Below are 24,532 nucleotides of genomic sequence, written 5' to 3' on the forward strand. Positions count from 1 at the left end.
CTCAGATTTCAAGAGCAACTCAATTGCCTTTTCTTTCCTGATGCCCAGAGCAGGGAACACAGTGACAGAACCGAGGTGCACGGTCCGGGTTACTTTGGACTTCTCAAGATGCACCAGGGCAGTTTATTGCAGCACCTCCCAAAGTGTGTGATCTGCATTCTGGGAGAGTACATCAAAGCTTGAATTGAAGTTAGTCAGAGTTTGGGCTGCAGAAGGGATGGAGGACTGGGTTCACAGCACTGCTCTGAGGAAGGTTGTGTGCATGTGTGGCGTTAAGCATTAGCGAACAGTCTGTTACATGTTTTGGGGTTATGTTTCTGACAAAGCACAGTCTGGTTACATTTTCTTCATAAAACATTTATAGCTGCCTTCAGTGGTAATTATACATACAGAGATTTATGATTAAAATGTACTAGCACTTCCTCTTTTGACATCTTAATTGTTTTTTAAAATTTTAGCAAAGACCTGTCAAATTCTTTGCATAATATGGAATGGTCTCCAATGTAAATTATGTTGAAAAAGAAGTAAAAACATGTCTTATTTGGTGGACAAAGACACTTGTAAACAATTTCAGAAGCAAAACAGGCAAAGAACTGCACTGTGTTTAGATGGCAACACACGAAGAACCGAAATGAAATTAGTGTGTTGCTGTTCAGCAGTTTCTCTTCTGTGTTATAACCACTTTATAATCAACTTCTAGGATTATTTCACAGTTACTCTTTCAATCTCCAACATGAACACAGAATGTTTGGTATTCCTGGGAGGAAATTTTGAACAGGCTGAAAAGAGTTTTACAATTCTCACCTAGTCCGTTACTTCATTTCTTGGTTCAGATTCTATATATTCAGCAAAATATTTAACCACATTTTTTTATGCCTTTCACTGCATGGATACAGTCACATTTTGTACTCCACAGTTAAGTTTTAAATCACCTCTTTAGAGCACAGGCACTCAGGATTTTTATCTTGGATGAAAGGACAGCAAAACAGCATTAATACTTCCTGGGCATCAAAATAGTCTATGGTAAAACAACAGCACACAACTGCTTTGGAGGGTTTTTTTCTCCTTCTAGAAATTCATGAGTATTTACAAGTACATGATCCCATGAGTCATCCAAATAATCTCAGTTCTGAGTACTCCTGGACCACAAATTCCGTGACTCTCTCTAATCAATTGATTTTTTGCTGGATCTGTTTCTGCACATAAACATGGGAATGGCAGCAGTTCCACTGCCATATTTGCACTTGTGGAGGTCACAGGGATGCTTGAGGAAAGCTCAGCTAAGAATTGTATTTCAAAAAACACGGAAGGGGGAAATGCTCCCTTTTATAGGCTAGATTTGTAGGTAACTAAAATTAAAATATTATTTTCTTATTCTTTTATAAGTGTAGAGATATACATATTTTAAAACTAGTTTAAAGGAAAACTCTCCAGAACATATTTTCAAAAAAATAAAAGAACTGCTCCCAAAGGGATAAGGAAAGCAAAAACCCCCTTTGTTTGATTTATTTGTGATAAGGCCCTCCAAAACTTCATCTTTTATGACTTGAAAAAAAGAGATGTACACAACACTCCTAACCTCCTGTTATGACAGTTTATGTTTCCTATCCAGCTTATTTAACTCAAATGTCTGGGAAATAGACACAATTACCACCTTATGGAATGCTACTTAACTTTAAATGCTCCCCTCTGAATAGAAATCCACTTTATCTTCTCAGAGTTATTCCAGTTTCTCAGGAATTATTTCCTCTATAGGCTCCTGAAATGCTCTTGTTTCATCATTTAAAAATTTAAACTAACAATTGTTCAGAAATATCTTTTATTAGAACAAAGGCAATTCCCATGCAGTGGATTCTGTTCACAAGGGCTCGTACAAAGGAGCTGCATACTATGCCCATATACAGCTTTAATCATTCACTCTTTCAGCTGTTATCAATTTAAAACCAATGAAACTCCCACACTGAGTCCATTTGAGCAGTCAATTTTAATATCTTGGGGCATCTGTAGTTATTCTGAATTGGCTGCAAAAGCAGAACTAACAAGTTAAGCTCTAACCATAAGTCTACATCAGGCTGGTAAACCATACATCAAACACCGACAGTTAGTCAATACTGTAGTATGAAAAACCAACAAGCATTTTTAAGAAGAGCAATATATTCATAATATGTTTGGTGGTATGGTTTACATTACACGTCCCTGCTATCTGCACGTTAAAAATTCCGCTGGAGATGGTGGGGTGTGTGACAGCTTCACACAGGGATATAAAACCAGACACCAGAAGAGAAGGGAATGGACGTTCACAAGTTGTATAATATAAAATGATGATTATGGCTGCAATGAATTGCTCATTCTGGGGAGCTTCAAGTTTTCCCTGAGGTTGACAGGGCTACTTTATTTTTTTTTTTCTTTTGAGTAGCACTCTCCAGCTGCAGCAAAGCCACTAACCCTGGGCTGCAGAAATCTTGACTATGGGAGACAATTCTTCTGGAAAAGAAACAATTAAAACAAAATCGCTAAAGCCACATCCTCACTGAGAATGTCATTGTTTAACTGTTTTGGGTGTACATGGATGAGATGTGGCCACACTTGGAAGAAACTCATACTTCAGTGTTTTTTATTAAAAAAATAGGAAGGGCACGGCCAATACTCCCATGTCTTAGGAAGAAGCGTAAATTCTGGCATGAGAGGAGATGGTATAATGGTACAATGCCCAAGTTTTTATAAATGTGAATTATATCTATGTAATCCTGTGCCTTTCAGGAACAGAATTAACTATGCAACATCTGGATTTGAACTGCTGGTCTAACAGAGCTTTGCATCAACATCCAAGTTATTTGTTTTCTTTGTATCTGCTTGAATGTTGGGAGAGGGAAGGAGAATGAAAAGAGAAAATCAGAGATGAATGTACAAGGAGAGGAATAGGACAGTAGGCACCAGAGCTATGAACTCTTGCAGAGAGAAGTCATGCATTTGGAGCCACATTCTTAAAGGTGACTTTTTTCTAGCTGCTCTATCTGTAGTCAGACACATTAAATCAGACATTAAAGTGATGCTGATTCCAGACTGGGGCTCCAAAAAATGCCATGACACTTTTACAATAAGTGGGGCAGGTCCTCAGCTGACTGAAGTCGGCGAGGTTGTCAATGGAGCTGCCCTGATTTATGCAAGCTGGGAATCTTGCCAGTCCTTTTAATGTGAAGATTTACTATATATCGTTGATCTGTGGTGGTCATCAATTAAAAAAAAAAATACATTTGTGAACAGTTACTATTAAGTGGCATATGAGCTGCCAGATTTGTTTCACATTCTCAGAAAAAGGGAAAATAGTACCACAGACACAGGTTTGCCTTAAGAAATTCTGGTGTTTTACTGGGGACAAGAGCTTGTTTGAATTCAAAGATAGGGTGTCTGCTGTACTACTCAAAACACTTCTCCCAAAATGAGACATTTAAAAATTCTCTGAATAATTTTTTAGCATCCTGTCAAAGGAACAAATCACTCTGTTCAGTGTCTGGTCATCCACAAAGTTTAAGAAAACTGCTTCCAAATGTCCATATCAAAGAAAGAAATACCCTTGTGACCCATTGTCCCTGCAAGTCAAAGGAAACATTTCCTAACTTTCCCTAAGCTCTGATGTGCACCAGAACACTCACAAAATTCCTTCATAATCTGCAAGAATTATGGAATACACCAAAAGTGGAGTTTAATCTGCCCTTTTGGACTTCTCATGAACATTCTGCTCATTACATTGAACTACTCCAAGGCCCAGTGAAACACATGATACAATAAAGACATTTTTCCTTGCCTGGAAATGGAATGGTTGGTGATCTCTGTGCTGTGATCTGCACAACCACCAACATATGCTGAGCCCTGTTCTATAGGCTATCAAGCCAAATCACAGCTAGTTCCTTTCACTAGCAATTGAGTGGCTTTTATTTTCATCTTGAAACAGTTGTAACCGTTCCAAATTTTATGCTGTTTTGGTTTTTGCCTTAGCTTATGAAATACATTCAATGGAGTTCCTTCGGTGTCTAGCTTTTGGAAAAGAAAGATCCACTCTAAAAGAAAAGAAACCTAAATAAATTTCTTGCCAGCTGCATAGCTTCATTTTCCTCATTTCCCACAGTGTCATTTATGTGAGGTTGTTGCTCATGTTTTTTTTGCTCTTTGCTGAGAGTGTATTTTGTGATAGTGTATTACCAACACAACCATCATAGCTTTAAAATCACAGTTTCACAGAAGTTTATTTTCCTTTGTTGGTCTAGAAAATCTCAGAAATCAGGATGCTAGGAGGCCAACATCAAGTTGAAGGTTGGCAATTCATTCTGGGTAATACTAAATCATGACAAAGCTCAAACATAAAGATCAAAGTTCAATTATAGACTATAAAGTTGTTTTAAAAGAGAAGATTTATATATTATTTTTCTAGCATATTAGTGCAGATTCTGTAAATTCTGAGAATATTTCAATGCCGAGGAACCAAGGACCCCTGCCCTAGCGAATAAATTTGAACAGTTATTCTCAAAATAACACTGCTCAAATGGCAGACATGGGACATGCCTCTTATTTACTATTTCTAGGTTGTGTGCACGTGTATATCTAAGAACAGAAGTGTGCTTAGAGACACAAACACATTCCACAATGTCCCTGCATTTGCACATCACCTCAGAAATGCTTCAAAAAGCTTTGACTCCAAGGATATTTTGTGTAAGCATGAGTGAGATGGAACAAGGACAGATGATCTTCATTAGAGCTCTGGCTGGAGCATGAAGAGCCCCAGTCACCAGCCCATTGCAATGAATGGAGCCAACGTGCTGTTCCCATTCTGGCTTCTTTTCTGCACAGGACTAGAAAGCAAATGGGACAATGATGACAAAAATAACTTTTTGTCATGCAAAGTGTCGGTGCATCTTCATTTTCAGATCAACATGTAGCTAACATTTAACCATCAGTCTTCTACATTCCCTGCTCTGAGTGTTATCCTCCTTACTATTTTCATTTAACTCCCTACTTTACTTTTTACATGGATATCTGCTACGCTCTACACAGGCAAAGTTTGGGTAAGAGTTAAATGACAATCACATAATTTCTAGATTTCCTGATAATAGTGTTGGCAGAACAAAGTACCCCAGGAGATCAAACTGCTATTTAATTTTGAAGCCTGTATTCCCAAATTTGGTTAATGTGGAGAAATGTGTGGAGTCTTCTGGCCAAGTGTGCATGCATCAGTGACTCACTGAGCACAGGACTATGTTTAAGTGAACTTACCACCTTAAAATGTATTTACTCATGACTATAATTTACGTGTTAAATTTATTGGAGTTTTGGTTCCAGTGTGACATACAATGTAAAAAATCAATATAGATTTGAGAGCTTTATAGTGCCCCTGGCAAATATGAATAGCACTTGATGAAAAGTGAAGGTTTTCACAGCACCTACAGTGCCACTGCATTGGAGTAATTAACACCACACGCTTCACAGATATTTATATCAATTCTTCACCAGCACACAGAACAGCTCTTTGTCAGGAATTTGGTACCAAGATGTCCTGCAATGCTTTATACACACTTTTATTACAAGCCCCTATTTTAAGGGATTTACAATTCTGACAGAAGTATTTCCCTATGGAATAAAAGGTCGTAGGCATGTTCTGAGAGCTGGAGGAATTTTTTCTTGTAAAAATTGGTTAACATTTTTTTCCCTTAAGAATCAGGCAAATAAATAGTTCTGAGGGGTTTCTGCAACCATTTAAGTCACCTTTAGAAAAATAAATAATGCATCTTATAATACAAAAATTTGGCAAGCTTTTCATTGGTAATCTGGGTGGTTGCATTTTGCAATTTAAAAATATTCCAATACAAGACTAAAAATTAACATTTAAAAGTGGTCTCTGCATAAGCACTGCAACTGCATTTTCATAACATTTTAACAGATTAAGGGGATAAACTGTGGTGAAGACAATGAAAGAACCTTATCAAATGAGCATTTCACATAGACTTACCGTAGATTGGAATTAAGCTGTGCTAACGAATCCTGCCTCATTTGCATGGCCAAAGCCTAATCCTAATGAACTTCATGGTAGATAACTAACATGTTTTCTTCATGGCAACATTAGTTTGGTAATAAAACTGTGCCGGGGCCGGATTCTGAGTTACCGTGCCAATGAACAACACCTCTGTTATCCATGGAAAAGTATCCCAGGCAGAACCAAGTTATGTTTATGAATCAAGAGTTTGATGCAACTCTAGCCAAACCCAAATTCATCTGGCTTTCCTAGAGAGATGTATTAGAAGGTGGATTTGAGTTATGCTAATGAATCTGGATTTGTTAGCAGGGATCACATCTGATCCCTATGTAACACTGCAGAAGATTCATCAGCCACACTTCATTAAACTAAAAAAACCCTAACTCTTAAATTCAAAAATTAAAGACTATAAATTGCTCCTCTTTTACTGTAATAACTGAAACAAACTAACATGATGCATTCTAATCCCACACTCAACTCGCAAAGTACTTCAAAAAGGCAAAACCCTCCAAGTATTGAAATCAGTTACTACAAACATGTAAGAACAGGTCCTGAAAGCTTGGTGTGCAGGTGTGCACACCTCACACACACATATTGACACATAAATGACATTTTTTAAAAGTTTCTGTGTCAGCTGGAAGCGGAACCCCAGAACTGAGGCACATTGTGGCTTCATATAATGAAGATTTCCTTACAGTAAACAATGCTGCACTGAGCATCTCTGCACGTATCTAAAACATAAGAACTTAATTCATCAAATCTTCTTCTCTCCAGACATGGGCCCAGCTGGTGTTGAACTCTTGTAGCTGCTTTAGCTTATTCTGGCTGGGGTCAATCTCTTGGCTCAGGACAGACAAGTTTAATACACACTAGGAACACCCCTTGCCATTTTTGACACACCACTGGAAAACTCACACTCCAGAGATTGACAGGGGTGGCTGGCAAAATGCCTCTTTCTAGTCAATTTGCATGTGCAGTTGTGGGTTTCACACATAATAATTTGGGAGTGCGTAAATTTTTCAAGCATTATTCCAGACAATATTTAAAAACACAGCTTCACTTGGATGTTAGTGGTCAGAATGCTACTGCCTTCAAGTTAACTACCAGCTTCTCAGTGAAACACTTCTTGGATAAACTAACAAACACGTTTTATCAAAGAAACAATTTTTTAAGAATATGTGAAAGTGATGGCTGACCAGCTTAGCAAGAAATTGGAATAGGAAAAAAACCCCACAGATTCAAAGCACTTCTTATTCGCTGACATGTATTTCAAATTTTTAAAAATGGATTTTGTTGCTGAGTTAGAAAAATAATGAAAGAAGACAGCAGAAAGTCTTTCAACAAATTAGTCAGCATAACATCTGAGGGTCCTATTTTGGGTTCTAAAACATAAAACTATATTGATAATCTTTTCTTTAAAAGCAATGGAGTTGTGCAGCATCTGTATTTGCATTGTTCATGGTGTTAAATGGAGGGGCTTCTACCACTTGCACACCAAAGCAGAAAAACTGGAGGAGCAGTCAGATATCACAGAGGTAGATGAAACCATACATTGATTCTTTTTTCTTTATAGTTCACCAGTGTGTTATGGGACACAGCAACAAAACCGTATTTAAGAAGTGCTTGTCCAATGTACTGAGTCAAATATTCTTTTGTGATTTTTTAATTGTTACACCAAAAAGAGGAATAGAATACTGAACACACCTTTAATAAGTCCCTTTTCTTGCAATGTTTTCAAGGAGGGTCTTCGGGAGATGAACTTCTTTAATCTGCTTTTAATTCGGTTTCTGTCATTTGTGTCAGAGGCACTGTAGTTCAGCCTGAAAACTGAAGGGAACCAAGAGAGAAATTTTTAGTGAAATGATATTTCTAAATTAACAGTAGGCTTCTGAGATATCCTGAGAAAAGCATGGCCATAACCACCCTGGTAAGATCCCAGTCATGCGGTAGGTCAGCGGCGTGGCTGGCTGGACACTACAAACCATCTGATTAATACTTTTGTGAATAAACACGATGAGTTCACTCTGCCGGTTACGCGCAGGGCTCGGTTATTTATTGCCCGTAAGTATTTGGATGGCCACCAGTTTGCTCATGAAGTGTTCACGAATCCCCCAAGTTTCACATGGGTGATTTTTCAGCTCCGACTCCGGGCTCCGAGTGCGCTACGCGCTATTAGCTGTGCACTCCTAGCAATGAGAGAGGATGGATGGTCACACCACTGGAGAAGGACTGGATTCTCTTGCCAAGATGGATTAAGCGTTATATATATATTTAATGCAGTTATAGAAAACATGGCTGTGTGCCACGAAATGTGTGCAAGACGCATTAATTTATGGAAAGAAAAGTATTCCCGTCCTAATGATTATATTTTATTATATTTAAGCATTTACCAAACTGAGAAACAATTTGAGTGCAATTTATTCCTGCTCTGTGTCAAAAAGACATAGAATCCAGCTGCAGAAAATCCCCTGGAGGAGGTTTCAAAGGCATAAATTTAACTTTTTCTCTGCTGAGGTGCTTACAGGGCACTGTGATGGCTATCAAAATAGTAAGGAGAAGTTCAGCCTGTTCCAGAAGGAGCAGAGATGCCATGGGAAGACCTTTCCTAGAGTTTTTCCTGAAAAAGCTGGTTTTTAAAGATTTTTAACAAATCACCTGAGACTTGCCACCCTAGAATAACTTGTTCAGTGTCCTGAGCTCTGTCACTGTGCCCATTTCTGACTAGTTTAATGGGGCAGCCAGAGTGGCACAGCCTCCCTTGGCAAAGGCCTCCAGCTCAGAGAAGGGTGGCTTCCTCTTTCTAAGGAAAGAACAGCCATCCATCGTCTCTTAAAAATCAATTAACCAATTAATCAATCAATCAATCCACCAAAATACAATATTCTCCACAAGGTGCATTGGCAGGAGCCTGGTCCATTGTCCCTTTGACAGAATCTCTAAAGAGATAATTTAGCTGGAGTTGCAGACATTGTCCCTTCTCTCCTCATGCAGACTGGACCTCCCCTATAATGCAGCAATCTCCAGAGAGAGGATCCAAGCAAAGAGAGAGAGCAAAATTAAAAGTATGATCATTATTATCAGTCTTTTTTTTTTTTTTAATCAAGGCATTTTGCATTTGTTTTAAACAGAACCAGAACATTTAAAGGTGCACAATTATAAAACAATGGCAAGCTAAAATAACTGGTTAAGCAACAGCAACAACCCTGGAATATTGTGGTTTACATTACAAATCTGATTTTAACAGCCAAACTTATAAAATGGTTTATGCTTTGCTGTTGTCAAGGGAGAAAAACTTGCCAAATTGTTCATTTTAAGTAAATAGAACATAGCCAATTAAGGAAAGCAATATTTAAACACATGCCTACAATGATCAGAGCATAGTTTGCTTCTGATTTCACTACTGATTTTAACAGAAGAGTGTTCCATTTTCCCACAGCACTAAAATGACCCCACACATACTTCCACAAACTAGTAATCACACAGGACAAATAAAAGGACACTTTACTGGAAAATACATGGCTTGGTACAATAATCCATCACTTATGAAAACTGAAATTCACATTTTTTAATGGTAGCATTCCTGGAGAGATGTATCATAGAACATAAAGATTAGCATTCAATTGATGGTTGGTGCTTTTTTAACATTATAGCAGAGAACTTTTTGCTCAAAATTGAGCAATCCTTGGCAGGGACAAGCTAAAATTCCAAGTCACTTGGCTGTGCTATAAAAAGAACAACAAATGGATGTTTCTAATTCTGTATCTTAGTGGTACTTTGAAACAGTGAAGTGAGTTGTATTTAGTTTGGGGTCTCTTTTGTCGCTCAGTGTCACTCTGTCCATAGCAATTCACAACTAAGTTGGCTTTATCCTGAAGCTTCCTCAAGTGATGTAAATGGTGCAGCAGTGAAAATAAATGTTAAGTCCACCATTTGCCTGCCACTTTTCCCTTTCTGAGGGCTCTGAAGTGTTTTATGCCCACTTTAACTATTTAAGGTGTTCCAAGTGAAGTACATGTGGTTGTCTTGTGAAGGGTGGACAGCAGGGTGAACATCCCTCTCTTTAGAAAGACAATTAACCCAGCTCGAAGTTTTATACCTGAAACAGCAATTATGGTGTTAAAACTACATCTAGAGGTAGGAATAATTATTGTCATGGATATCTTTGTATGTACCACATTTTGCTGTATGGCACAAAGTTCAAAACAACAGTTGATGGATTTCCTATTTTATTCTATTAAATACATGTGAGAGTCACCAGGAAAAACAAAACAAAACAAAACAAAAAAACACCAAAAAACCAACCAAACAAAAAAAACCCCCCAAAAACTTAAGCTTAGATAGCATGTTCCAAAACCAAGATTAGGCAGAAATATTCACGTTGGGATCTCACTTAGAAATATTCCTTCTCTTGCCAAACAATACTTCTCGTAATATCCCCACATTAAAATGGCTGTGCTATACCAAATAATAAAAAACCCAAAAAACAAAAAACCAAAAAACTGCAATATTTATGAAACTCAAAAAGCACAATAAATAAGTTTTTTAACAGCTTCTTTTTTAAATTTCAGGTTCTGGATTTGGCCAGAAGTATCCTACATGGAAGAGAGCTGGCAAATATCAAACAACATAAAAAAGGAGAAGTCAGTTCCATACAGAAGCAAAAATAAGATCTTAAGGACTGAAGTATAAAATAATAATAATTTTTTCTGCCAGTGCAAGTGTGCGCAAGGACACCTCATCAGCAAAACTGTAAGCTGAATGTTGTCTGATTTTCATGTTTGGCTGGTAGTAAATTGAATCCTTAGATCTAGAAAAGCATTTCTGAATACTTTTGATACTTTATTAGACCTCCTTTATTCCACAGGTTGGAAAGATATGAAAGGACAAATGAAATAATGGCAAGATCTTTTCCTCAATTCTCAAGACATATGAAGTCAAATTAGCTAATCACAATAGGGGAGTGCCATTCAGGTTGGGTACAAAAAATACAATAGTATACACATATTTTTAGGACTAAAATTAAGAACACATCTTTGGCCCTTATCATTGGATAGCACTGTAATAACATTGGCTGAATTAGAAGGGATAAGTATAAGTTAAATGCTCAGGAAAAAAACAAACAAACAACCAAACAAAAAACCAAAAAAACACCCCCCCCAAAAAAAAACCAAAAAAAAAACCAAAAACAAACCACCAAAAAGCACTGATCAAACACTGACCTGTACTTTTCTGGCTTGCAAAAATTGTCTGAATCCTTATTCAAATCTAGCCTTAATAATAACATATAAATAACTGAAATATGGAAAGCAAGAATGCATGCAACACCTCCCAGTGACACAGTTCCACACAAAACAAAGAAAGTTTTGAGATGTACAGATGAATAATTACTTTTTGACATTCAATGTCCTGGATTGTAACCATGCAATGAGAATAAATTGATGCAATGAGAATAAATTTATTGTAGTTTAATCAGGTTTAAGCATTGATCAACAAATTGCAGGGTGAAGCTACAAAAGCCTTGCTCCAAGATTTTGGAGTGGTGACCTCTCACAGAGGTAAGCAAGGTCCTGAACTCTTCAGGGCCAGGATAAAAATGTTTATGAGATTACTTCCTGTGAATTTAATCATGCACCTAGACAAGGTATTTCTAGCAGAAGTTTTTTCCTGGGTGTGATGTTCTGAGCAAAGCCTGGATGATTCAGAGTGTAAAATTTTTTAATGTGTCTTAAACTCCATATTTTATTGGCAAGACTTTGTAACTCCCTAGAACACAATCTCAAATTCCTTCCAATGACTTTTATTTCACTCTTAATTTACTCTGCATTTGTACATAATCTCAGGGGTTTACCTATGATTAATTCCTGCCAGGTACAGTGTATCTGAACACTTCCAACGTGTTGAAAGCATCGGTTTTTGAAGAACTATCCATTAATGACTTTCTGAACTGTGACAATGGATATTGACAGTGCTTGTCAGACTAAAGCACTATTGATTGTCTCACATCATGTGTATTGCAAAACCAATTTCTTTCAAGTACCTCTTCCTAACTGAAATACATTATTATGATGCCTATCTGTTTATTATAACACCCAAAATTACCGTATGTAATTCATTTGGATGGGAAGAGCAGAATGAAGAGCAGCAGTGGGAATGGATAAAGGGTTAAGAGATTTAAATACTTTTGCATTCCTACCTTCTCTTTCATTAGCCTTGATCTCCAGGAAAAAAACCCCAACAACTAATCTGGCCATCCATATTTTTTAGTACTCTTCAAAGGCATTATAATTTGGTGAAGTTCTTAGAAATAGATGAGTTGTAGTATAATGATAACACCCATAAATGGAGTTAAAGTAATTATTTCCCGAGGAATACTAAAAATGACAGGCTTGACCATTCAAAATACAGAATACACTGATCAAAATCCTAGCTGCAACTTTCTTAAAATACATATGAACAGATCCTTGTGCTTAACTCTCATGTCTGATGTCTTAAAATAATAATTTTCTAAAGTCCTTTACAGATTCACAACCAGAGTCCTGAGCAACACCTTGCAGGACTGAAAGAAAGCTGAGATGGCAAAAGAGGGAGGCAGGAATAGGTCTCTAAGACTTTGGAGAAAGAAAGTGCCAGTCTAACAGCAGTGCTACCACATATGTGTGAAAATATTAATTGGAAGGAATTAATTAGTTAATTAATTAATTTCAAGTAATGGGGATATTTAATTGCTGAGTGTCTTATATTTCTGAAGAAGCATATCTTAATACGCAGAGGTGTATGATTATGCTTATATTCTAAAATACATTGTAATTTAATATATTGACTCATGACTTCAAGTTTTATTAGATATCACTGCAATTGAGAATTCCACATTTCATCAATTTTTTTAGGCCTGCAGCAGATGTGAAACGATTGTTAGTCCTTTAAAGAAGGAGCAGCATGCATCATTGCCTGTAAAAAGAGACAGTTGAAAACCAGCACCAGAGTTTTGAAAGTGACAAACCCAAGTCCTTCTTGCTTCCTTTTCTTTGTGATGCTCTGAGATGCAGCCAATAAAATCTGCTCTCTAACGACAAAGAATTCTCCTCACCTTCTTTATTGAGTTAAGGACTTTTTCCAGTCATCCCGTTTTATCCCTTAGTGAAATCCCTGGGCATGTCTCAGAATTATACACACTTTTTTTTTTTTTTTTTTTTTTTTTGGTAAAAGAGTAGAATGAGAGACAGGTACACAGTCAGCTTAAAGGCATTAGAAAAATAAATGAGGGGAAAAAAAATCAGGAATTGGGCATTGCCTCTGATCATTATCCTTATAAGCTTCAAAATTACAGATTTTATAACTACAGAGCATAGACTCAAAATGTGCAGCATCAGAATGGGTATCACCTTCCAGGAGAGGCTCAGAAGATTTTGTTTGATTTGGCACCAAAGGACCTGAAGTTATTCAGGTTTATGGTGCAATAATAGATATTTGCCACATCAAGTATATCTACATTTACAGATGTTTATGAAGTAAACTCAGAAATAAACAAAAGGAAAAAGAAAACAGTGATTATATAGCAGAAATAATTTTTCTGTAATATGACAGCCTAACAACTTAAGTGCTCAGTAGTGTCATTACACTTTGTGAAATTTGCGTGCATTAGCAGTAAGGATTCAATAAAATGGCTGTATAATTCATATTTTGCATCATGCTCTTATGCTTATAAAATAAAAAAAAAATTGTCCCCCTCTAATAATAAATGGAAAAAAATTAATAGCGTGTTAAACATCACTACACATTTACATTGTAAAATAAAAATGCCACTCCCCACACAGCTTTTCTTAGTGGTATTTGCACCATAAATGTTTAGAAATGTAAGCAATATTTCTGAGTACATATTGGATTTATAAACACAGATCATACCAGATACCTTTCTCTAATAAAATAAATAATGCTTTTTAGAAAATGAAATTGTAATAGGCCAAATCTATCTGGATTTCAGTTGTGCAGTTGATATGACGCCAAATAGGAAATGATTAGTTAAACTAGAGAAGATGTAGAGAACTAAAACAATAACTGTGAAGTGACTAAATAAGGTATTAAAATGACCTTTGTTGAAAGAACTACTGTATTGCAGGGAAGTTACCAGTGGAAGTCCTGAAATATTCTTGGAACTCGTCTTTGAGTTTTCATTAAAGACTTCAGCAGGAAAAGTAGAAACAATCAAAAATTGCTTGTTGACTCAAGGCTGGAAGCATCGTCAGTTGAGACAAGAATTTGGGATATCAGGCAACAACTTGGTGACTTTGAGACAGGAAACTGGAATAACCAGATTAGAACTATCCACAGCATGGTTAGAGAAGGATTGGAATTATGGAATCATGGAGTCATGAAGGTTGGAAAAGACCTCTAAGACCACCAAGCCCAATTCTTCCTCAGCACTTCCAAGCCCACCACCAACCCGTGCCCTCAAGTGCCACATCTACACATTTTTTCAACATTTCCAGGGATCATGACTCAACCATAGTCCTGGGAAACCTATTTCAGTACCCGACCAACAAATTCAAAATATTTAATTTTAATTAATAAAAAATAATCCTCTCTCATGAGTGTATAACCATGGACACCTATGTGAGGTGGAAATTCCTGGCAGAAAAGGTGCAGGCAGCAGCAGTGAGAAGGACCAGGAGAAAGAGGCTGCTGAGATTTTGGAAGGAGTCAGGGAGCTTGGCATGTTTGGCCAGCTGGAAAATGGCTGGGAAGAGCTGGGATTGTTCTCTATGAATTTGCTGGTGGGGGTGGGAAAAGGAGCAGGAGAGGAGAAGAGGACAGCAGGGAGGGAGAAGAGCTGTTTTAACTGAAGAACAATGTTGGCATGAGAATAGATGAGTATAAACTGGCCATAATATGAAGTTCTAAACCACCCTTTTAAAGAAGTGGTGGCAAATAAAACTAAAAGAATTTAAGATGCAGCTTAATAAATTTATGTATGAGGACACAGAACGCTGTACCTTGTGGCAGGAGAGACTGGACTAGATCACCCAGGACTTGCCAAGCCTTTCTTTCCACAATTTTTTTGGTATTGTCACAATATTAGAAACACTGCTATACAAACTTAACTCGAACATAAAAACCACAATGTCAGAAATCAATGAATTCATTTTATTCATACAGTATGACCAGTTTATGTTCATCTAATGTAAAACATGTGGGACTTGGATGAAATCTGCTACAGCACACAAAAGTCAGAGTATTTAGGGTTTAAGAGAGAGCACAGTGTACTTGGGAAGGGGAAACTGGTCTGCCCAAGCTCATCTCAGGGATTAGGACTCTTGACACAGCCTCTTTGCAAAAAGATTCCCAGGAGAATACTCGATGGATGGTTTAACACATAAGAATTGGAGAGTGGTCCTCACCCTTACCTAACTGAGTGAATCAGAGTTTGCAGCCACACAGTCTTATCCCACTCATAAAACATGACAGTTACTGAGAAAAAGAACTGCAATATTTGAGTTAATGACTTTTGAAGCTGACATATATTGTATAAAATGTTATTTAAGAAGACGTCCCAAAAAAAAAAAAAAAAAAAAAAAAAAGAAATCCTATGCAATTGGAGGTTGAGGAAGACAGACCAAGATACTGTAGACTATTTCCAGATTAAGTTGAGCAAGTAATTTACAATAAATAATGCATTCAGGGGCTTATAGAATACGGAGTTCTGTTTGCTTCCTTCTGTTGTGAAATATATGCAAATAACTTTCAAGTCTTTAAACTTGCCTCCTGAGTTAATCTGAAAAAAAACCTTTTCAACCTTTTGCAAATATTATGAATAGTCATCACTTCCACTAAAAAGCTCAGGCAAAAGGACAAGAAAATGATATCCTATCCCATATTCTACCAGGAGCACTGGACAGATTTACATCAATAGAAAGCCCTTTGGGGGGGCTGGGTGCTAGCAACCATGTGGAAATTTTGCCTTAAAAACCTACATATAATTCTGTCTTATGCATTTGGAAGCAAATTAATCATCTGCAGAGAGCAAGGGAGTCTTGTATTTATATCAGCCTTGTTAAGAATTATACAAATGTTTCATATATTGAAATTTTGACGTGCTTGGATACCGTGTTGAGCCTCTAATTCAGATCCAGTGTTTTGGGACCCTTCCAGAAAGAATATCCTACCAAAGAATTTCCTTTTTCTTGAAACTTTTATCAATTATACTTCATTCTTCTAAATTTTAGAAGTAAATTATTTTAATATTCAATTATATTCCCATTGTACTCAGTCTCTGATTATACTCATAACCCTATATTTTTTGACCCACAATGAACTTCTAGTGTTTCTTTTACAATAAAGGACAGAATTAATTCACAGTGCCTCAGTTATGAAACCAACATGCTAAAACTGTTTATTTCCAATGAGAAACAGTAGTGACATTCAGCTCTATATTTGCTGTTTCAAACCACAAGTTCCAGCACATTTTTCTCTTTTAAACAGCAAGTTTAGTACTTTCCAGTGACTGTAGATGTGGTAGTTTATGAAGGAGAGAGGCACACCCATTATCTTTAAAGTAATCAAAAAATATCTAGCCAGAGATCTGAAATCCATTTGCTGTACTCTGTCAACTATACCTTATCAAATTATCCTTACCTCAATTATATCATTAGAGTAAGAACAACAACAAAAGATCACCCATGAGCTCATTTGGAGGAGCACGTCATCAGATTTCAGAACTCCTTTTACTTCTTACCTCAAGTGAAAATTCTGCTAAGAATCTCCAATAGCTGTGTTCACATGAATATAAACCTTAGACAGCCCCTCTCATGCCATCAATTAGATTTTATTTTTAAACAGAAATTATTTCCATTTGCTGAAACACAACTGATCTTCAGATTTTTGAGGAGTTGCAGCTCTTTGCTCAGGTAGTGTCCATGTGAGGACACTGGAAAAGCTTCCCTAAAGGTGATTTAGGATCTGAATAAAATAAACAAACCCAAAAAGAGGACCAAAAGCAGGCTATGGGTTTTTTTTTGGTAAGGCTGCCTTACAGAGTGGAGAAGGTGCCTTGTGAGATGTGCTGTGGGTCATCCTCCTGCTGGACTGAGACAGGGGAATTACAGGAGGAAAAGGGAAGTCCAGAAAGGAGCTGCTGGTTTATTTAGCCATGTATTTTGTGGCTGGGACCCCAAGTCTGCCTGGCCCTTGTGCAGGGGCTCAGAGAGGGACACCACCAGAGATACTGCTGGGCATGTGGTGACATTTAGTACTTTGTCTAGTCTCCAGAACAGCTGCACTGCAACAAGCTGCTTGAGCAGGCAAATAGTTGCTAATTATCAGGCTATTTTCCTAAAATAAAATCAGGCCAGCCATCACAACAACTCTGAGACACTTCAATCAGCTACTTGTGGGGTTTTCATGGGTGCACTGACTCTCTGTTTGACCAGCCATGGTCAAAATTCAGACAAAATGTTAAAAAGAGCCAATAGAAGACTGTTTTAGCTTTAAAATTAATGTTCCAGCTGACAAACTGTGCAGGGGCTTAACCTACTTTAGAACATATTTAATAGCATAATTTAGCCTCAAAAAAGGAAAGCAAAATAACTAATGATGGACAAATTCAGGGGTCGAATCTAGTTCAGATAAACATTCAAAAGTTCAGATGTTTAACCAAACCTTATCTTGTCCATGAAAAGCCTCACACTGAAGGGCCGTATCAAATATAAGCAAAGTACAGGATGCTGTGGAAACTTTTCCTCACAGAAGGAAAACCATTATCAGAAACCTGCACCTTATTGCAGCACTCACGTGTAAAGCAGTTAAGCATCAAAGCGAAAGCAAAACATTTCAGAAAACTGCTTCATGGTCACAGCAATATTTGGATGAAATCCAATACAGAGAAAAGAAAATATTAAGGGGAAAGATAATACAAATGCAATTAGACTATCAACCAATAAAACTTGATAGCTGAAACCTTCCAAGCTTAGAGAGAATAAGGCAACTGGAGATCAGAGGACTCTGCCTTTTGAAGTCTTGCTGTCCAGATCCTGGGGACCATTATCCAGCTGAGTATTTTAAAGACATTATGAATATTCTGTCACAGAATTAGAAAGCTTTATTACTGTGAATGACCTGTAACTTGAGTAGGGACAGCTACAAATGAATTCCGAATAAACAATTGTTTGGAAAAGGTGAGTTCTGCTAACTTAGCTTTCTGGGTTACAACTCACCAGTTAAAAAACTTGCTTTCAAACAGCATTCTCCTTGTGGGTTATTGATAACAGAAAGTATAATTCTAATGGATCCTCTCCATTCTCACATTCTCCAAACACAAACAATTTTTAAATCTATTAGAAAATATGAGACTGCTGCTCTGCCCTGCCTGCCACTGTTTCTGACTCAGCAGGCAATATCTGCTACAGTACCCCAAAAGAAACCAAATTCAGACAAAAGATGCAGCAAACTACGGTGTTTCAGGATCCTTTCTTTCCCTATCCCCATGTTTCAATCATCCTGTTTCCTTAAGCCTCTCCCTCACCTTTTATTCTGCCTCCATCCTCCAGCTACCTGTGAAAATAGAAAAAAATTGAACCCCAAATTCAAACCATCAAATGCCAAAACAAAAGATACTTTAAACCAGACATCAAATGTCAGTTCAAAAATGACTGCGTGTTTTGCATTAAGAGCAAAGTTAAAACAATAAATCAAGTATTCCACTGCTTGTAATTGTGCCTTAATATCAGTTCTACCCTTGATCCATCATATTGAGTGATCTTCAGATAACATAGTATAATAATCCAGGTGTTACAGTGTTTTCATGATTTATTCATTAATTTTTAGTGCTATCTTTCGATTTTCATTCAAACACATCAACTGAAATACTTTCAAAAGAAGAAAGGAAGGTAGAAGTATTATAGCAGCCTAAAATAATCATCTTTAATTTTAAATAGAAAGGAAGAGGTTATTACATGTGTTTTCACACAAATAGATATATATACAAAGATTATCTTTGCAGGAACTTCTGAACTTCTAGGAAACCATGGAAATGAGACAAAGAGTTTGGCTTAAGTGAGTTATCTATGGCTTGGACAGAAGACAGCCAAAAGTGATCTTGAAGTCATCACCTGCACTACTGAATTTTTAGTCACCTTTCTGGTCCTTCCAGCATCAACTCTCAAGGGAAAACCTGTGCTGTTCAGGAGCCAGTTGACTCCTGAGAAAAATGAAAAAAACTAAAAAGCCTTTTCTGAATAGGTCACAGCCAGTCTGTCCTAAAGAGAGTGAACATGAAGTGATGTGGATCAAAGCATGAGCTCCGGCACCTTCAATTAAGTCTTTCATTATAGATACCCAGCAAGACAAAGACTCTTTCACTGATTTATAAATTTGTGCCCCAAATTCTGCTAAATGGCAAATGATCCCATGTGCATCTGGCTGCCCTCCTGTTCTGCCCTGCCCACATCTGGACACCTTCCCTCGGGCCCCGAGTCCTTGGACTGAAGAAAAACCTTCCTCAGCAAAAGTGACTACAAAATGAACTGTCACTCTGTGATTGCAAAATATATCAAATGTAAAGCTTTCTCTAGTAGGGAGAAGCATACCTGTATGCTTTTAAAATTATTTCTGTGTTCTGTACAAAATGAATTTCAGGATAATTCAATTATAATCCTTTTTTTGTCTCTAAAGGTTTTTTTTTTTCAAATGTATTACCACTGGAGTATTTTTAAATGTTTTAATTTTGTGTATTTTAAATGTGTCATTTGCAAAGAGTTGCTCAGTTTTATAAGAATGTTACTTTGTTTAAACTGAACACCTTAAAAATTAATTACAAAATCTGCTATCACATGTAGGAACATATTTTATATGCTATGAAAAGGCTTAAGGCAGGTTTGCTCCTTAGTTTTCATAATGCATGCACTGGATGCAAGAGATTAAAGGACAGCAAAATCTACCTGTCCTGGTTGTTTACTTTTAATGTCTAAAAAAGTGGCAATGAAAGAGATAAATATAATCCCTACGCTGTGAACCATTTCTACATATGAGACTGAATTATGCTTTCCAAGTCTGTAGGAAGACCTAAACTTGAATATCTGTGCAAGAAACATTGACAGAAAGGGACAGAAATTCGGAAAAGAGTTATTTGAGATGATCAGAAAAAGAAAAGCAGCCCCCTGTCATAGGAAAGACTACAAAATCTTGGCTGGCCTAGTTATCAGCCCAAGCAGGGGGTGATACACCTGAGGCAGAACTGCTGAGAATGAGGAGCAGGCTAAATGTTGCCACAAGAACACAATTGCACCACAAGTCCATTTAGGCTGAAAATTAGAGTGCTTTCAGCTTGAAAACTGAAGTTTTGGAACATTTTTCCAGCCTGAGCTGAGGGGCAAAAGCATTACTACTGAATTTCATTAATTATGAAAGGAATCAAATGAGGTAGTTGTTTTCAAGAGCTGGGGAATTGATTCAATGCTACAAAAAGTCTGTCTGAGGCAGATAATGCTGTGTTACACTTTTCAATAACAGCAACGCAAGTGAATTCCTCTTGGGTGAATCCTGGGCGCACTTAAGACAATGGCCAATGGAATTAATTAAATGGAGCCAAATATCCTCGGTGGTGAGGGGAGCTGCTCATATGTCATAGCTCTCTCTTCAGCATCAATATTTAAAGCCAGCTAGTTGGAACCTTTTACTTAATTGAGAAACAATACAGCGTTTAACCCTTCAGTGACGTTCCACCCTTCGGCTTTCAGAGGCAGGATCTGTTTACCCGGCTCGTCAGCAGGCAGCTGGTGGAGCAAAGAGGAGACCCTCCAAAACACATTCATTTTTAATTCCATTAATATGCCCTGTCCAGGAGAGAGTACCATTGAGTTGGTGTTTAAATATTTGGGATTGGCTGTCACAATTTAAGTTAAATAGATCCTTCTAGCTAGAAGGTCCAAATATAGAAGTGATTTCACCACAGGGAAAAAGGTGAGTCTGGAAAGTAGGTATTCCTGTCTAGAGCCTGACGTACAGTCTCTCTAACTCAGCTTAATTTAGACTTTTATAACCTAAAAACCTCCTTATTTCTGTCACATTCCTCCCAAAATACCTTGAGGATTGCATCTAGATTAGTTAGAAATAATAGTGAAACCTCAGCATACAGTATAGTGTAAGAATCATTTTTCTTGCTACAACCTTCCAATAGGGGTACTTATTTCAATAAATAATATGAAAGGCTCAAAATTATGCTGAAAGGAGTGATGGACTGGACTGGCTCTTCCTGAATAATAAAGTTCAGCAAGTCCTGCTCACTTGCTCTAGTTCTGACCTCCCTCCAAAGACTGCAGTCTAAAATATTCCCTGTTGCGGTGAGAACGCCTCCACCTATTTAGGTGTTATCTGTTGTCAGCCTCTTATTCCTTCCCTGTGGAGGAAAAGTTATGGAGATGCAAAAACTGGAGATCTACTGACACATGGTGATGGAAGGTCAAGCAGAGGTAGCTGTCTGCTTTCAACTATAAAAATTGTGTCATTTTGTACAATCTATATCAAACCTTAGTTATGCTACTTAGTGTAAGGGATGATCTACTGGTTATGGAACTACGAGACCAAAGCAGTGGAAGACATGGGTAATTAGGCTTGGAAGTGGCCACTAAAAGTGAGGTGCAGGAGTCCGCCTCACTTTTAGTGCATGGAAAAAAACCCAACTGCTTGGCTCCAATAATGCCTAAAATCTTTGTGATTGCTTTTTCTGAAGCAAGTGTGTGTTTGAAAAAAAAAGAAAAAAAAACCACTGCAATTTTTCCAAAATGTAGTTATCTTAAGCGCTGTGTTAATATCTGTGGTTCAGTAAGAAAAGAGTTAAAGCAATCATGATACCCAGTCTCTACTTGCCTCCATATCAAACCCATCTAGAGTGCACATGCAGGAGTTTATTTTGTTAAGAAAAATACATGGTGTCTCTCTCTTCTTTGGAACAAAAAAAGAAATATGGATTTGTAACCTTTTCCTTTTCTTTCTTTAAACTTAAGTCCTTCAATAGTGTTTTGAACAAACCTGAAGAGATTTTAAGACAGACATTTTGTATTATAACATTCCCCTGGGTCGTATGTATGATCGTCTTTACTAAAGCTCCTTTCAGTCCCAGTTGAATAAATATGCATTTTGTTTCACTAATCTTGAAACAACAGGAATAAAGTTTACCCAGGTCTTTTATACCTCAGAGAACAAAACAAATACTACAAATCTTTAGAGAGAAAGGATATACAAAAGGGCTTGAGGTGAATGTTTCAAAGCAAATACTCTTTAAACGATGTGCAAATTATTTCAGCACTTGAACATGATTTATGAAAGGGGATTAGTCCACTGAAACAAGAACTGAGTTTAAACTGTTGGGTTTCAAAGTCAAGGATGAGAAGTGCTAGCTGGAAAAGGCAGAAGAAACAGGATAGTAATCTATAGCGAGGATTTCTGATTGATTTTCTTTAACTAACTCAATCCTACATTAGCTATCGCTGTCATTCATACTTAACTGTGGTGGGCAGCATAAAATACCTTCTTTTATGATATAATTCCCCATAAAAATGAAGTATGCAATGGTGATAATTAAGTAATAATGAGGTAATTAATAACTCAGTGACTAGCTCTCTATTTACTAGTATGCCCCACAAATGAGCATGAGGAGTGTGAAACAATTAAAGATTATCCAAGCTCAAACAGATAACTTTTCCAGGGAGTTGTGTGTCAGTGAGCAGACCAATGAGTCACAGGTCACATCTATAATAATACATTATATTATATCGTAATATTCCCACATACTCTTCACATAATGGGTTAGAGCTACTATTAAATACTATAAAAATGATCACTTTTATGTAATTGTAAAGATTAATAAGTGAGCTAACTTCTCATGGTTCTATAATGACCCTGCTGTTCTAGTAGGTAAAGGAAAATTTAATGATCCTGCTCAGATATGATTAATATCTAACTTTATCCTGGCTAAAAATCTGGACTTGGTTCAATAAAAATGAATTAAGTGAACATGCATGGGTTTCCCTGCCAAATGTTTATATGGAAGTTGGATATGCCCAATTTAAAAATATGCTTTTTCAGCCCAAATAGTAAACTCTGGAAGGATTTTGGAGAGTGAAGTAGAAATAAAACAAAGAATTAAGGAAACATTATATTGTAATTGATGGAAACAGGATATTCAAATTCAGGAAAAAAAATGTAATTTTTTTAGGACTAGTCACAGCCAGTTGTGATTTTGAGTGCAACATAATCTTCTATTATCAGTAGAAGTGACACAATTTGTTTCTCAATTTGGCATGTTTTGTTTCCCACATGCCAATATTATTACTTCTTTCTTGCTGAATCAGTATTTTCCTAAGCTTTAGGAAGAGAGCATACCTATACTTAATGTAGTAGAGAAACATAAGACTACAAATATGTAAAAAGATGTTTAGTCCCTGCAGTCCAGATGAGTGATTCCACTCTGCAAACCCAGCATGCTGCATTTTCTTTTCCTGCTTTTTTTTTAGTGCCTGAAGCTGAGTGCATTACTGTTGATGCAATAAAAATAAATGCCACAAACATACAAGATGCAGAGTGACAAAATTAACATTCCAGTAGGAAACTGCATATTTGCAGCTAGTTTTCATTTTGCTTTCTGTTTTAATTGTTGCCATTGGTAATGCTGCACTAATATACATTATTGCTTTATGTTTCTTGGCTTTATTAAAAGTAATAAAACTGACCTATACATAACGCTAACATTGTAATATAATAATAGTCCCTAAATAACATCATTTGGCTTTGAAATACACATTTAACTGAAATAAATGGGCCAGGAAGGGGAAAGAATTCAGACCTCATCAGAAATAACAAAGAAATTGAGTGATTTCCAACTTCTGTGGCTCTAATTAGAATCATGAAGGTTGGAAAAGACCTCTAAGATCATCGAGTCCAACTGTCAGCCCAGTGCTACCATCATGTTCACCACCAAACCATGTCCTCAAGGGCCATATCCACACCTTTTTGGATCACTTCCAGGGATGGTGACTCCACCAGTGCCCTGGGCAATCTGTTAATGAACCCCCTTTTCAAAGAGATGATCCTGTGTGGATGAAGGACTACATAAGCTACCACAGAATCCAGCCCTCGATAAGCTTGGCTGGGCCAGTAGAACCTCTCTCTACATCCCAAGATATGGTCTCCCAACCTTCCATCCCCTTCATGTGCTAGAGAGGAAAACAGAAAACTCCCACAGGCTCCTGTCAGCACTGCCTGTAATTAGGGTGCCTTCTTCTAGGATGTATAATGATGTTTTCAAGAAATAAATTTCTGACTTTTTCCCCCCTCCCTTCTGTTATTACACAGCCAAAACCATGCAAATCCATGTGTTTGTTCCCTGGTGCCTATCCTTTCCTCCCTCATAGAAACAACAGCCTCAGACAGGAGGTCTTTGCCACAGAAATTCCCAGTCCTGTGCAGGGACAAAATTTAGACCCTCAAACAAGTCATTGGAGGAAGATTTAGCCAGAGAAG

General features: G+C 37.2%; 1 protein-coding gene across 2 annotated transcripts in view; it reads right to left on the bottom strand.

Annotated features, from left to right (window-relative positions):
• ARHGAP15 (Rho GTPase activating protein 15) overlaps positions 1 to 24,532 on the bottom strand; it is a 324,980-nt gene that overhangs the window by 126,305 nt on the left and 174,143 nt on the right. For both annotated transcript variants that reach the window (XM_041473491.1, XM_041473492.1), the window contains one exon: positions 7,730 to 7,852. In XM_041473491.1, the coding sequence (XP_041329425.1) occupies positions 7,730 to 7,852 (123 nt within the window). The remainder of the gene's footprint in view (positions 1 to 7,729; positions 7,853 to 24,532) is intronic.

The sequence above is a fragment of the Pyrgilauda ruficollis genome, unplaced genomic scaffold (assembly GCF_017590135.1).
Source record: "Pyrgilauda ruficollis isolate IOZ18807 unplaced genomic scaffold, ASM1759013v1 scaffold3, whole genome shotgun sequence".
Taxonomy (NCBI): domain Eukaryota; kingdom Metazoa; phylum Chordata; class Aves; order Passeriformes; family Passeridae; genus Pyrgilauda; species Pyrgilauda ruficollis.